The 14320-nt window shown below is 58.1% G+C and overlaps 1 protein-coding gene across 1 annotated transcript in view; it reads right to left on the bottom strand.

Annotated features, from left to right (window-relative positions):
* Window positions 1–12901, bottom strand: part of HS6ST1 (heparan sulfate 6-O-sulfotransferase 1) — a 46147-nt gene extending 33246 nt beyond the window's left edge. The window contains exon 1 of the mRNA XM_030325779.1: window positions 12352–12901. Within this exon, the coding sequence (XP_030181639.1) occupies window positions 12352–12878 (527 nt within the window). The 5' untranslated portion in view covers window positions 12879–12901. The remainder of the gene's footprint in view (window positions 1–12351) is intronic.
* Between the last annotated feature and the right edge of the window lie 1419 nt (window positions 12902–14320).

Genomic DNA, 14320 nt, shown 5'->3' with positions numbered 1-14320 from the left:
CCCTAGCTTGCACTCTCTCTCAAAATGGATAAACTAAAAAAAAAAAAATGGTGTTTTCTACTGGGCACACTGTCAGCCCAGCTTCCAGGAAAGCAAAGGAACAAACTTCCGCTCACAGGACTGGGCTTCCTGACTGCTTGGGTAGAATGGAGTTAAAGCTGGACTTGGTAGGCCCTGAACTTACACAGGCTCAGATGGTGGGCCAACAAGCAGTCTTCTGTCTGGACTTGTGCCAGTAAAACATACTGCCCAGACCTGCTTGCCTGTCTGCCTGCTACGAGGGAACAGAAGACGGGGGGGGGGGGGGGGGTGTCTGTGCTCCTCTTTGGGATGAGGGGCCCCAGGCCCAGACCTGCTTGCCTGTCCGCCTGCCATTAGGGAAAAGAAGAGGGGGGGGGGTGTCTGTGCTCCTCTTTGGGATGAGGGGCCCTGGGGAGGCTCAGTGGGGTGGGCGGGAAGAAGGCTGTGGCCAGGGTTTGAAGCAGGACAGGTGAGGCCTTGGCTCTCCAGGCAGGGCAGGAGACACACTCAAGCAGTGGCCCACCTCCTCCCCTGCTTTGTGCCTGCCTGGGCAGGGCCTCTTCTCACAGGTGACATCAGAAACCTCCATGGGGCGCCTGGGTGGCGCAGTCGGTTAAGCGTCTGACTTCAGCCAGGTCACGATCTCGCGGTCCGGGAGTTCGAGCCCCGCGTCAGGCTCTGGGCTGATGGCTCAGAGCCTGGAGCCTGTTTCCGATTCTGTGTCTCCCTCTCTCTCTGCCCCTCCCCCGTTCATGCTCTGTCTCTCTCTGTCCCAAAAATAAATAAAAAACGTTGAGGAAAGAAAAAAAAAAAAAAAAAGAAACCTCCAGACTCCCCTGGGAAGTTGTCTGCTGTGCCCTCCCTGTTCCACCTGCCCTCACCACTATACCATCTTGGACTCCTGGGAAAGCCGATCCTCGGAGCAGCCACTCTGCTTCCCCATAGGTAGGCAGCATGTTGGGCTTGAATCCTGTGCCCAGGTGACGCCTGGCTCTCCCTCCTGGGAGGGAATCGTGGGGAGGGGTCAACAGGAAACCCTGTGGCCGCAGACCTGCGTGTGAATGTCACTTCTGCCAGGTGTGATCTTGGGTGACAAGTTATTTAGGCTCTCTGAGCCCCAGTTTCCTCATCTGCGAGTGGAGCCCCTGACAGCGAGGCATAAACAAGGGTGGCCTGGCCATGAGCGAGTGTGGAGGTTGCCGCAGTCACTCTGTGCTGTGCCCTCCAGGCTAGGACACCTGCTCGTCGCTCTCCCCAGCACAGCGTACGCCCAGTAAGCAGGCTGCACGCGGCACAGCAACTTCCCCTCCCCAAGCCCTGCTCCATTAGCTGCGATCTGGCTGGAGGACTTCCTCCTGCTGCTGGTGCCAAGTTCCCCCCACGGGGACTGTGAACCAGAGAAAATGCCCCCTGCCTACTGCTCCAAGATGATACCCCATCCTGCCTCATGCTGCTGTAACGCAAATGTGAAACTTGAGTTTGCTGCTCCTCTTTTCCCAAGGACACCGATGCTCCAGAAATGTAAATATTTACACTTAAGGCTTTAAGGCTCATAACTCAGAGGGGAGATGCTCACCCGCTGCCCATGTTTGTTCTTGGGGCCCTAAGAGCCCTGCGGTGGCAGGAGTGAATTCTCAGATGGACGATGATTTATGGGCCACTCCTCCCGGGCCAACTGGGGACGTGGTCCAGAAGCAAATGCTGCACATAAGGGGCTGGGGCCACGTGGGGAACATTCCAAGGCCCCTGGGATGACAAGGGGGGGCGGTGCAGGAAGCTCACCTACAGAGGAGAACCATGTAGAGGTAGCTCTGGTGTGTGGCTACAGCAGATGGGACTAGGCACCAGGCTGGAGGCAGTGATGTCTGGCTCCTCGGCCAGGCTGCGGGGTGACACAGGTAGATCTCACCCCGGGAAAGCCCTGCCTAGATTTCCATCGTGTGGGAAGGAGACTCCCATGATTTCAGAGCAGGGGGCTCCAGGCTCCGTTTTTGACTTCAGGATCCTTTTTCCAATCCAACCTCACAGGAACCAACAAACCAGGATCAATGGGCGTGAGACGCCAGGCAGGAAGACTGACTACTTGTTTGGCCTTCTGGGCTGGGCTCCCACCACCACTGGCGAGGTGCTGCTGAGGGCTTCCAAGGAAGGCCCTGGGGGTATTCCTGCTGCAGGAAGGATGGCTGGTTAGCCGGCCATCTGTCTATCTACTCAGTCTGCTGGGCTTCTGGCTGAGCTCCAACCACAAGCGGCCCCAGAGGGGTTTAGAGGTCACAAGGTACACTCCCTCCTTCCCCTGCAAGTGCACTTGGTGCCACTGGCTGCAGAACAGAGGCCCACCTGGCCCGCACCTGTGCATCAGTAAACCAAATGCCCAGGACCATAGGCAGTGTGGAAGGACAGTTAGAAGGAGAGGTCTGGCCAACACACCATGCACAGGGCTTCAAACTAGGATACACTAAGAAGACAAAGCATCCCTCAGGGCAGAAAACAGCCTGGGGACACAAATAGGTAGATGGCAGGGAGGAAACCTGCCACATAACAGAATGCCCGTCTCACCAGTCACGGGTACATGTGCTAGGACCACAGCGGTCCAGCTCACAGCTGCTGGCCTGGCAAAGAGGACCGTGTCTTACAGGCCCCATGGTGGGGAACCTCAGGCATGGTGCTGGGGGTCTGAGGAGCCAGTCTGGAGAGCAGCAGTCATCTCTAAGAGGGCTGAGGGCGGACCACCTGTCCTCCAGCCCACTCCTAGGGACATGTGAGGAAGGGTGGCCAGGCCTGGCCACTGCCACCTGGCCTGTGAGACGCTACTCCTGTCTGCAACAAAGCACGGGAGAAAAAGAGATGTGTCTAGACAAACTTGATGTTAAATCCAGCAGTCGATGAATTAAATATGCATGTCATGGACCAATGTGGATAAATCTCAACAACAAGGATGAGATTTCTTCAGAAATCAAGTAGAAAGCAAGTTGCAGAAGGTCAAGTACAGCCTGATGCGGGTTCTGGAAAGTGCGTCAACAGCCCTACATGCTGTTCAAGGGATACACATCTGCAGTGAAAGTATAAGAAAGCGTGCTGAAAAGCATGAAATGCAGACGGTGGTGACGGGGGTGGGTGGCAGCCGGGAGCCACAGCAGGGCTCCCTTGGGACCCCTGTGTTCAACTCTCAGCCTGCAGTGAGGACAGGGGTGCCGGTGACACAGATCACAGCCACCACCAAGTCAAAACATGAGCCTGCCACATCATACCCGTCAACGCCTGTGGGTCAGCAGCACAGCCCAGGCGCAGGACAGATGGGGGTCCAGTGAGGGGGAAGAACTACCACATCCCTTGGATTCTCCGGGAGGCAGGTAGGCCTCTCTGTGCTTGGCCACAGTCCCCCCCACCCTCATTCCTGCCCTTGTCACTGAGCAAGCAGCTCCAGGCTGCGTGTCGAGGGTTCTCAGAGGAACAGTCAGGCGAGCTGCTGCTGACACGAGCCGCAGACAGCAGGGCCAGCCTGCACTGTTCCCACAGGCCATGATTACAGTGCCACTTGTGTCCGGGCTGTGGAACGGGGGCGGGGGCTTTCTGGACATCCAGGGAGCAAGCTCGGCAAAGCCCTTGATGGGAAGGAACAGGGTGGTCCCCAATGCCACAGCCCCGGGTGAGCAGGGGACCCTCATGGCTGAGGCACAGCACATCTCAGCTTGTCACATCAGAAGGCCAGTGATACTTGGTGGCTGTCCCAGATACTGGGACCCTAGCTACCTAGACCACAGATGCTGTAAGGAAGCCCCCTGCCGGCCCTCAAGCTGACCCAGACAGGAGCCGAAAACCTAGCTGGTCCTGAAGGACCCCTTCCCTAACCCCAGAGAGAGGGGATGCACCGTGGCCTCTTATAAAAAAAGTCTCCAGCACCAGGCACAGTTCCAAGTACCCACCTCTGAGGCAGGTACTGTCACTATGCCCATTTTACAGAAGGGGGAACCGAGGCACAGAGGTCACACAGCCTGTGAGTGGCAGAACTGGGATTTGACCCAGCTGGTCTGGCTCTAAGCCTGAGCCCCCACCCTTGTTCTGCTGTCCACCCTGGCAGCCTGCTGTTACTGCTCTCCCATCTGCTTTGAGCTGTTTCCTCCCAGCTGGCTTCTTTGCTGCTGGGCTGCCTGTGGACAGCCTCCATCCTTATGTGCCATGGTGGGCAGTGAGAAGCTTCTGGAGCTGGCTATCTGCTGGGGTCTGGCTCGTTCACGGCCTCTTGCCACACCCAGGCAGGCAAGGAAAACGAGGCTCAGAGAGTTCTGGGTGTATGCAGGTTCCAGACTGGTGTCACTCAAGAGGTCAGATGTCCAAGTGTCCACCCTGATGCATCAGTCTCCAGAGACACCTGGGTCCCCAGCTCCTGCCTAGCCATTGACCTCCTTTGACTCCACAGCTTTATAAACAATTAGCCCCAGAGTTTTAATCTCTCGAGTTACTATCTTTCCAGACAATTATTGATTTGCTGCAACGCCTGCCCCTCCCCCCGCGTGGGTCTTTTAACGTTGCCCGTGTAAACACGCGGAGGCAGCTGTGCTGCTCACATGTGGCCCTCACAGAAAGGCTGGATGCACGGCTGTCGGGGGCTGCCTCTCCCCAGAGCCCCGCCACCACAGCCCTGACACCACAGCTAGCCTCATGCTGTGCTGTGGCAAGCCACCGACACTCCACTTTATAGACGAGGAACTGGGCCCCACTCCTGGGCCATGAGGCCTGTGTCCCACCTAGGATCACAGAATCTAAGGGGTTAGAGTGACCACAGCTCCAACAAGACACGAACACAATCTGGGGCTGGATGAACCGTGTGGCCACAGGTGGTCACGGATGACAAGTCCCTGGTTCTTCTACAGAACCAAACAACAAACTCCATACCCCTGTTTTTGAGATGCAGAAACAATCTCACAGAGATGTTTCACTGTGCCCACGAGACCCACTGGCTCAGACCCAAGGTGAGAGAGGCTGCCCAGGGGACTCCTCTCTCCTCTTCCAGTTCTCTCCAGAGGCCCCTGGCTGCTTCCTGGGCTGCATGAAAGGAATCCAAGAGCATGTCCCATATGTGCCCGTCCTCCCCTGCAGCCTCAGAGACCCATCTACATAGAGAGGGCCTATAAGGTCCTGCAGTGGCCATGTGGAACTCGGTGTATCAGTCCCCACAGGTGGCCCTGGTGAACTGAGGCTGCAGCCCCAGCGTGGCTGGCTGAGTGAATGAATGGACCAACAGCCTGTGTGGGGGTGAGGCCTCTGAGCAGTCCGGCCACTCGGGACGGAGCCTCAAGAGTGGTGGAAAGCAGTCAACACTGCAGGGAAGGGCTGCTGGCTGGCCGGAGTCTGGCCAGAGGCAGCTGTAGCTGTGGGACAGAAAGGACGCCTGGCTGGCTTCTGTTCCCTCATCAAAGCAAACAGGCCCTAGGCCCAGGCCGGGCAGGACGTGTGTGTGTGTGTGTGTGTGTGTGTGTGTGTGTGTGGTCATCAGCGGCTGGACAGCCCATGCCCACCGCCCGCCTGCCCAACACAGACATCCTCTAATGTCTGCCCAGGTCCCGCAGCCCGGGATTAGCACAGTTAACTCTCTGGTGGATGGGTATGTGCATGCCACACTTCCAGAATAGCAAGCCCTGCCAGCTAGCGACTTGGAACACAGCCACACCAGGGAGGGGACATTTTACCTAGGGAGGAACAGAGAAATGAGACCACAAGTCCCATAGGCCGAAAGTGAGGCCTACATCCAGGGGCAGATTGGACCCTAACGCCTGGGCCCCTGTCTTTCTGTAGCTGGGACAGCATCTCACCCCTGGCAACCCAAACAGAGAGCAAAAGCTTAATAGGAAGAGAAGGAGCCAATGGAGTTCCGGAAGAGGCAAGAACGAGAGTCTGGAGAGATAACTTTCCTGCAAACACATCTCCTCAGCTGTGAGTGCTGGCAAGTGAGGCCGACGTGCAGACCTCAAGGAAGAGGAGAGCAGGGCTGCCAATGAGAAGCGTCCACATGGTTATCGGTAATTGCTGAGGAGAAGTACTCAGAAACCATCTTCTTGGGAGGGAGCCTGAGTGCCCTTCCCGCTTCCCATCCTCTCCAAAGACCAGCTGAACTGAATCCTGGCCGGAATCACACCACCTCTCCAGCAGGCCCAGGTGGCGGGCTGCTGGCTGCGGGCCCTCACGACCACCTGGGAACAACCTGCAACGGGCACTGGGTGGGGGTGGGGGTGGGCCCACTGGCCGGGCTGTGCTGGGGGCCCCCCTGAGTGCTGCCAGCAGTGCCAGCATCGGCTCTCCCTTGCTGGAGCCGAGAGGATGCGGCCTGATTCTTGTCTTGCTGCTACTCTGGTGAAGGCCACCAGATGTTTTCCAGTAAACTAACGACACAGGTCTGCCTGTGAAATTGCCTGTGTCTGCTCTGGGTCTGGGGAGCCGCATGTGCTGAACCTGGCTGGTCTGACTGAACTGCTGGCTATTGTTCTCACCCAAAGACAGTCTTCCCGCCTGGGGGTGGGGTGGAGCGGGACACACAGGCTTCGGAACAGACATCTCAGCATCAGCTCCTGGCTCAGGCTGAGGGACTCTGCAAGTTCCCCAACTTTCTTGGGCCTTGACTTCCTTATGTGGAAAACTGGGACAATCATCAGATACCTGCATTATTGGGGTGGTGGGCCACATAAGATGACCCATTCCAAGAAGCCACCCAGTGCTTGGGGGACAAGAGCTAGCCTATCTGCACCCTTCCCTCTCTGGACTCTGGCTTCCTTGGATTTGGGTCCCCAGAGCCCACCACGCCTTTCCTTCAGACCCCAGATGTCAGAGCTGCACCTGGCTCTCCCAGCAGGGGCTGAAGCCAACAGCTGTGGCCAGATGAGCAGGTGTTTGGGGAGACTGGACATGACCCCTCCCCAACCCCCAAGAGTGCATGCACCAAGCAGGGCTTTTAGATAAAAACCACAGATAGACACATTTTGCTGGTTTAAAAAAGTAAACTCTTTTCACACCCACAACGATATCCAATACCAACCAAGGTGCTGCTCAAGCGGGCACTCAAATACCACATGCGGCAACATGGTAAGGGCAGACTTTCCGAAAAGTAACCTAATGTTTATGCTGAGAGCATTTAAACCTGCAGATCATTCAACTCAGAAATTCCACTCCTAGGAATTTACAAAGGAAATCAGAGCTACGCAAAACATTTGCACACAACGACACCCACTACAGCATTACTTATAGGAGCCAGAGACAGGAAATCTGCACATTTAACGACAGAGCAGGACTAACAACACACCCAGCGGGGGGGGGGGGGGGTGTCACCTGCAGCTACTAAAATAGTAAATTTTTAATAACAAAGAACAACATTTATAGAAAATTTATATTATGGTTTCAATTACAGTGTAAAAAAAAAAAGATGTGCATGAGGAATACAGTGAGTTTACTTTTCTCTTTTATGTTTTCCTCTCAATTATCACACAGTCATTACAACAACAACAAAACCATGAGATGTGAAAGAAAAAGACTTCAGGTCCTTTAAGGATGACAAAACCAAGCCCCCCAACCACCCTGACCTGATCACCTGCTACTCCTCAAGATCAGCAGCAAACCTCTCAGACCTCCAATGGAGAAAGAAAGAAAAAGACAAGGAGCCTCACAGGCCCCAGGGGCGGGAGCTGGGCCACTGTCCCCAGGGCTCTCTGACCCAGGAGCGACAGTCCCCACAGCAGAGCAGGCCCCGGCACAGTACAGTGGGCCAGCCCACTCTACACAGCCCCAGGTTTTACAAGTGAGGTGCCTAAAAGGACAGGAAGCCCTGGTCTTGCAACTCTCAGGTGCTTTAAAGAAAACACGAGTTACAGAGAGAATTCTACAAACTGAAGAACCATTCAAAATAATCATCAGTAAGCTATTTAAAAATTTGCCTTCTCATGCATTTGCCTAAAAAGTTTTGTTTTCAATATGAATGAAAATCTAATTCTGAACATCTTTTCTTTTTTAATGTTTATTAATTTATTTTGAAAGAGAGAAAGATAGAGAGAGGGCGAGCACAGGGGTGCATCCGTGCAGGAGAGGGGCAGGGAGGGAGGGAGAGAATCCTAAGCAGGCTCCATGCTGTCGGCAGAGTCCAATGTGGGGCTCGAACTCACAAACTGTGAGATCATGACCATTAGCTGAGATCAAGAGTAAATCAAAAGTCGACACCTGACTGACTGAACCACCTGGGCACCCCCTAATTCTGAACGTCTTGATCTCAGATTCCCTTCATCTCCAGGCAAGGCCTCCGCAGGTGATTCAGGCCATGATGACAGTCTATCCAGGTCCCCTAGGGGGCTAGGCCCTATATATGGGTCCTAGTCATGGGCTCTGGTTAACATCTGTCCTGCTGTAGGCAAACGTGGGTTTTGTCCCTTGATCGCACGTAAGAAAGTAACTGTGAAGGCAAGTTGGGTGTGGAGTGCCACAGAAAGAAGTGTCACAGAAATGCCCAATCTTAAGTCTGCCCAAGCTGGCTGGGCCCACTGAGGGCCCCTGAAGCCCTGTGGGACTGGCACTGTACTCAAGGCTGACTTGAACCTGATTCACTAAAAGACTCATGGAAGGGCACAGCTCCTGCAGAGGGTGCGGGACCAGGAAGAGAACATTCTAGTTGGTACCAACACGTGGGCAGTACCCACTCGTCATCTGGCCAGTGCCAATGTGCTGTGGACATGCCAGCATAGCAGATGAAGGACGGCCAGTGGCATCTAAGGCAGCAGGGTGCTGGCAGCGAAGGCTTCCTGGAGGAAGGGACAGCAGAGCTGAGGCTGAAGGGAGAGGAGGACCCAGCAGCAGTGGGCAGAGAGCACAGCATGCTGGGGCACAAGGTAGCAAAGGCTGAGCTGACAGCAGATTTCTGGAACACAGATAGGAATTCAGGAGAGTGGAGGGTGGGTGACCAGGGCTAAGAGGACACAGGCTACCAATGCTGCTTCTACATGGCAACATTATAGATTGCAGGGAGCCCACCAGGGGCTCCTGGGGTGGGGGTGGGGGACTGCTGCACAGAGGGCCTGGCTGAGCCAGGGAGGCGGCCTGGAAGTCATACTTGGGACCCAAATGCCCAAGGGGGCTCCAAATGAAGCCTCCACAATTTCAGGAACATTTCTGGGGCAATCCAGGCAAGGCCCTGACTGTCCCCTTCAGGCACATGGGGAGAGGTAGGAGAGACATTCTGGCTCTTAGGAGCACTTCTACGAGTCTCTGAAGCGACACAGGAGCATGGGGTGCTGAGACTCTAATCAAAGTGGCCCCTGGCAGCAGTTGAATACCTGCCTGTTGCGCTGCTCCAAGGTCAGTGCTTCCTGGAGTGGGGTGGGGAGGGGGGGGTGGCTTTCAAGCACATTGACTGATGCTAGCAGGTCAGGTGTGGCAGCCCCCTCAGTGGACACAGGACATAAGAGGGACCTACAGACACTTGGCTCATATGTCTTTTCCTCTTTTAACTCAGGAAGAAACCACTGTTAGAAATTGAAAACTGTATTCCGGGAAGGTGTGTTTCCTCACCTTGAAGTCTGTCACCTCAACACCTGCCCAGCTTAGAACCCCCGAGGCTGACGCTGTGTGATGGGGCAGTTCTGGAGCCGCAGAAACCCCCACTTCCCTGAGCCACAAGGCCTGCCTCTTCTAGGCCCCCAAATACTGCAGACACTAGCACCAGGAGCTGCAAGAGGCTTGGCGGAGTTTCTAAAAGCACACCTCATGGCAGGGAGGCATTCATCCAAGCCCTGCAACATGCTTGGCCCTGGAACCCAGGGAGAAAGGAAGGGTCCTCACCCTAGGCCCAGACACCCAGGGACCTGTCAGGGCAGCTCTTGGAGGCTCCCCCCCCCTCCAGTTAACCAGCCATGTGGTCACTCCAGCACCCTCAGGGCCATGGGGAAGGCAAGCCGTAGCCTGCTGGAAGGAGGGTGAGGGTGAAATCTGGAGTTCCCGAAACCAGAGATCCCACAGAATCTGGGCACTGACGAATTCATCCAGAGAGGTGCTGGGCTGGGGGTCGGGGGACAGATGGGAGAACTGCATGCTGACCTTCGAAGTACCTTGGTCCAGCTCCAGATGAGGGGAACACTCAGCAAGTGAACCTCAGTTGGATGGGCTTGTAAATGCACAAAGCCAAGATTACCCTGGCCTCTCAGGGAAGCTCATTAAAAAAGCAATCTACCTAGCGCCTGGAACAGAAATGAAGGGGGGGGAGAGCGCACAGAAGACGATGCTCTGTCACCTGCCTCACACCACAGCCCACTCCAGAGTGGACAGCAGAGGGAGGCCTCCTGCGAACCCCGGAAACTCCTCCTCCACTGGGCCAGCATGCTGCTGAGCACAGCAACTTCTAGGCAGAGGGGCTGGCAGCCCACCACAGCAAGAGGCATCGGCTGACTAGGCACGGCTTTTTCTATTCTTGCTCAGACACCCACCCTGAGTGGGGCGGTGCTGGGCCTCCCTCGTGCAGCACCTGGGGGGCCCCATCTGCTCCACTTGGTCCCCCCACTCTTGTCTGGAAGGGTGGCTGGGCCTCCTGCTCTGGTGGACAGACTCCAGAGAAGGGAGGTCAGGGGCCCTTCATCCTGGTGACCTGAAGGGAAACAGCCTCAGGAGACAGGCTGCAGGAAGGGCGTCCGGTTGTACAAACTGGATTCAGGCCTCTAGGCAGCCCCCAGAACAGGTTCTGCACACTGTCCCCTCTGGGGTTCGCCCAAGCTAATTCCCTCTAGCAGACAGGATAGTGCCCACCCCCATCCTCACTCCTGCAGAAAAGGAGGAGGCCTATGTGGCTTGGTCAGTGCCTAGTTCTTAGAGCCTACAGCCCTGGTGTGTCAACCCCAGACCTGGCTCAGTCTAGTACAGAGTGGCTGGATCACACCAGGAAAGCACACCAAGTGCTGTACAGGAAGCAAGGATTTAAGGGCTTTGGAATGGTAGATTTGTAACCACTGGGGCCTTAAGAGACCTGGAACATCACCTCTCAGGTTCCGAGCTGCTAGGAGCAGGGGATGGGGCAGCCAAGGCAAAGTAAGATGACCTGTGCCCTCAGCTCTAGGGCCCTCATTTCCTCACAGTCCAGGAAAGACCACATGAAAAGGACTGAAGAACTGAACAGAAGAGCAATGCCATGGACCACGTTCAGCTCTGGACTCGTGAGATACCCAACCTTTATCCTCCAAACACACCAGGGACCCTGCACCCTCCTGACCCAAAAGTATGCCAACAAACATGATTTACAGAGGTCACAGAAGCTATCCTACCCCCAGCCTGTCTGTAAGTGCAGTCCTGAGGCAAATATGGAAGATAAACAAAAGGCAGGCAACAAGATCTCACTCCCGGCCTTCCCCAGCCCTGACGTCTTGGGGAAAAGGCCCCTAGGGCACCAATATGAGCTGGAGGAAGAGAAGTCAAATTTTAAGCACTGGAAACCCAGCCTGGCCTCCAGGGTTGTGGCTACAGTGTACTCAGCAGGAAAGCTGTCCCCCAGAGGTCAGCCCTGTGCCTCTAACCTCCACAGAAATGGGGGGCTCCCAAGCAAAGTATGTGGCTGTACAGGTCCCCCTGACCAACTCAGCTCCCCTAACCTAGCTGTTCCTTTGCACTCCTCTTTCGGAGGGAGCTGCCAACTGGTTCTGGCCCAACTGTGAGCACAGGCAGCACTGCCTCCTCCCCGCCCCCAGCCCCAGGTCACACTCAGGCCTTTGTTCTACATGCACACACGGCAGGCAGAGCCAACCCCCTTCCCTGGCAGCTCCTCCCCAGCTCTCTCAAGGCAGGTTGGGGGGCTGGGGGGCTCACAGGTGCAGGCGGAAAGGCACTTCACTTGTCTCACTTCTGCTTTGGGTATGCGAGCGGCCATGGTAAGCGAACACTGCAGGTGGGCTACACACACCAAGGAACCCACTTTCCCACCCGACCCACGCAAGGCCAGCCTGGACCCGCTGCTGGGGAGAGCCAGATTATACACTGGCCCGCGGTGCAAGGCAAGTGATATCCCCAGGGCAGTGGCCAGTGACCCGAGGGAAACCGAGGCTATGCGCAGCCGGCGGGGCGGGAGCGGTGGAGGAAAAAAGTAGAGAGGCGACGCGGAGAAGGTGAGAATAGAGGGCAGGGTGACTACGGGCCGGGCTGCAGAGGACCAACTGGGAGCCTTGGGCTCCCAGCAGGTCGGGAGGGGGTCCACAAGCGGCCCGCGGGGAGGACAGGAGAGGGGGGACGGCGAGGGCAGTGCGGGCCCAGGACAACCCGGCGGGGGCATGGCCCGGGGCTGCAGCCGCAAGCTGGGACCCTGCCGCTCCGGGCGCTCACCTGGGCGTGCGCAGCGCGGCGGGGTCGCGACGGTCCAGCACGCCGGGCACGCAGTTGGTGAGCTCGGTCCAGTCGGCGTGCAGCCCGCAGCTCCAGCCCGTAGAGAAGCGAGAGAAGAGCCAGGTCTCGCGGCGGTTGGGCCGGTAGCAGGTGCACTTCTTCTGGCCGGGCCGGCAGTCGCAGGGCACCTCAAGGCGCACGTTCTGCACGAGGTGGCGGCCGAAGGTGGTGCCACCGGTCTTCTGGATATGCAGGAAGACGATCACGTCGTCGCCCTTCATATCGAAGCGCAGCGAGCGCTCCAGCTCGCGCACCGGGAAGTAGTACTTCTTCTCGTAGTGCGGGTCGGGCGTGGGGAAGAGGTCCAGGTCGTCGGGCGGCGCGCGGCCGCCGGGCGCGCCCAGGCTCAGCCCCGGGCCCGCGTACTGGTACAGGATGAGCATGAAGCACGCTGAGCCCGCCACCACCAGCACGAACTTGCTGGCGCGCTCAACCATGGTCCTGCCGCCGGCGCGCCGCCGCCGCATGTGTCACCATCGCCGGCGGCCCGGGCGCGGGGCGCGGGGCCTGGGAGGGCGGGGGGGCGCGGGCGCAGCTGCCTCCTCCGCCGCCGCCGCCCGCGCTCCGGCCCGGCCCGGCTACTCGGCGCCCAGGCCGCCCGCAGCGGCGCGGGCCCCGGCCCTGCGCGGCGCCATGGCTGCTCTCCGCTCAGCCCCGGCTCCGGCTCCCCGGGCCCGACCCCGGCTCGGCTCCGGCTCTGCTCCGGCCCCGGCCCCAGCCCGCGCCCCCTGCGGCCCGCCGCCGGCCGCTCTGCTCCGCGCCGCGCCGCGCCGCGCCGAGAACGCTCTGCGCCGCCCCGCGCGCCGCCGCGTCTCCGCAGTCCGCCGCCGCCCCGCCCCGGCCCGCCCCCGGCCCGCCCCCGCGGCGCCTCTTGCCGTCGCCGCCCGCGCGGGTTCTCGGCTCCGCCCCCCGGAGCTCGCGGGGCCTCAGACCGGTGCTGGGCTCGGGACCCGGTCTCGGGCAGCGGCCAGATGGGGAACTGATTGCTGTCAGGGAGGCCGGGGCGTGGGGGCGGGGAGCGACTGGGGAATCGGGGAGCAGGCGCGCGGCGGCCCTTCTGGGCAGGAGCGGGGAGCGCAGCGGCCGGCACCTCTGGCGCTTGGGGCCCCCTCCCTCCACGTTCCGGCCGCGCGTGGACTACCCTTCCGCGCTCCTCCGGAGGAAAGCCACTGACCTTGCACGCTGGGCGCTTCAAAGTTCCAAGTGCGAGAGGGCCGAGGCCGAACTGCCATTGGTGCGACCTGCGGGCGGTGGGGCCAGAGCGAGACGAAGAGAAGGGAGGGCTGGGGGCGCAGAGTTCTGGGCGCGCGCTCGCGATCGGGACCCCCCTCCCTCGTGGTTTTGGGACAATGACCCGGGGTCCCTCTTGGAGAGATACTGAGGTGTCCGCAGAGGCCTAAGGCCCAGTTTTATGCAGTCCCTTCTTCTTTGAAAGGAGGTTCAGACAATGTGCATTTCCCCCTCCATGTTTATTAAAACCCCAACGAAAAAGTTATAAAGTGTTGAGCCCATGTTTAAAATTGTGAAAGTCCACAAAACATTCCAGCTTTCATCTTTGGGAGGTCGGTCTGTCTGGCAGCCCTGGCCCTGTCCTGTTTTTGGTGGTGCCCTCAGGGACGCCTCGGGCCTCCCTGCCCTGTGGTCCACTCTCCGCTCAAGCCTCCTGGCTTACACCACGTGGGGAGTTCCTCATCAGACCGACCCCCACCTGGCCCACCACATTTAGGGTAGGGCACTGGCCTTGACCTCCACGGAGCAGGAGGTGAGCTGGGGTGTGAAATGACCTGTCAGAATAGAGCTGGGGTGGGTTGGGACACGCACATCATCGTCCCCTGCGAGGGGTTACCCTGTTTTGCTTCTGTTGGGGCTCCTGAAAGCATGGTGGATTTGGGGGGATGGGAGGGTTTGT

This window comes from Lynx canadensis, chromosome C1 (genome assembly GCF_007474595.2).
Source record: "Lynx canadensis isolate LIC74 chromosome C1, mLynCan4.pri.v2, whole genome shotgun sequence".
NCBI lineage: Eukaryota > Metazoa > Chordata > Mammalia > Carnivora > Felidae > Lynx > Lynx canadensis.
This window is presented reverse-complemented; position numbering and strand designations above follow the sequence as displayed.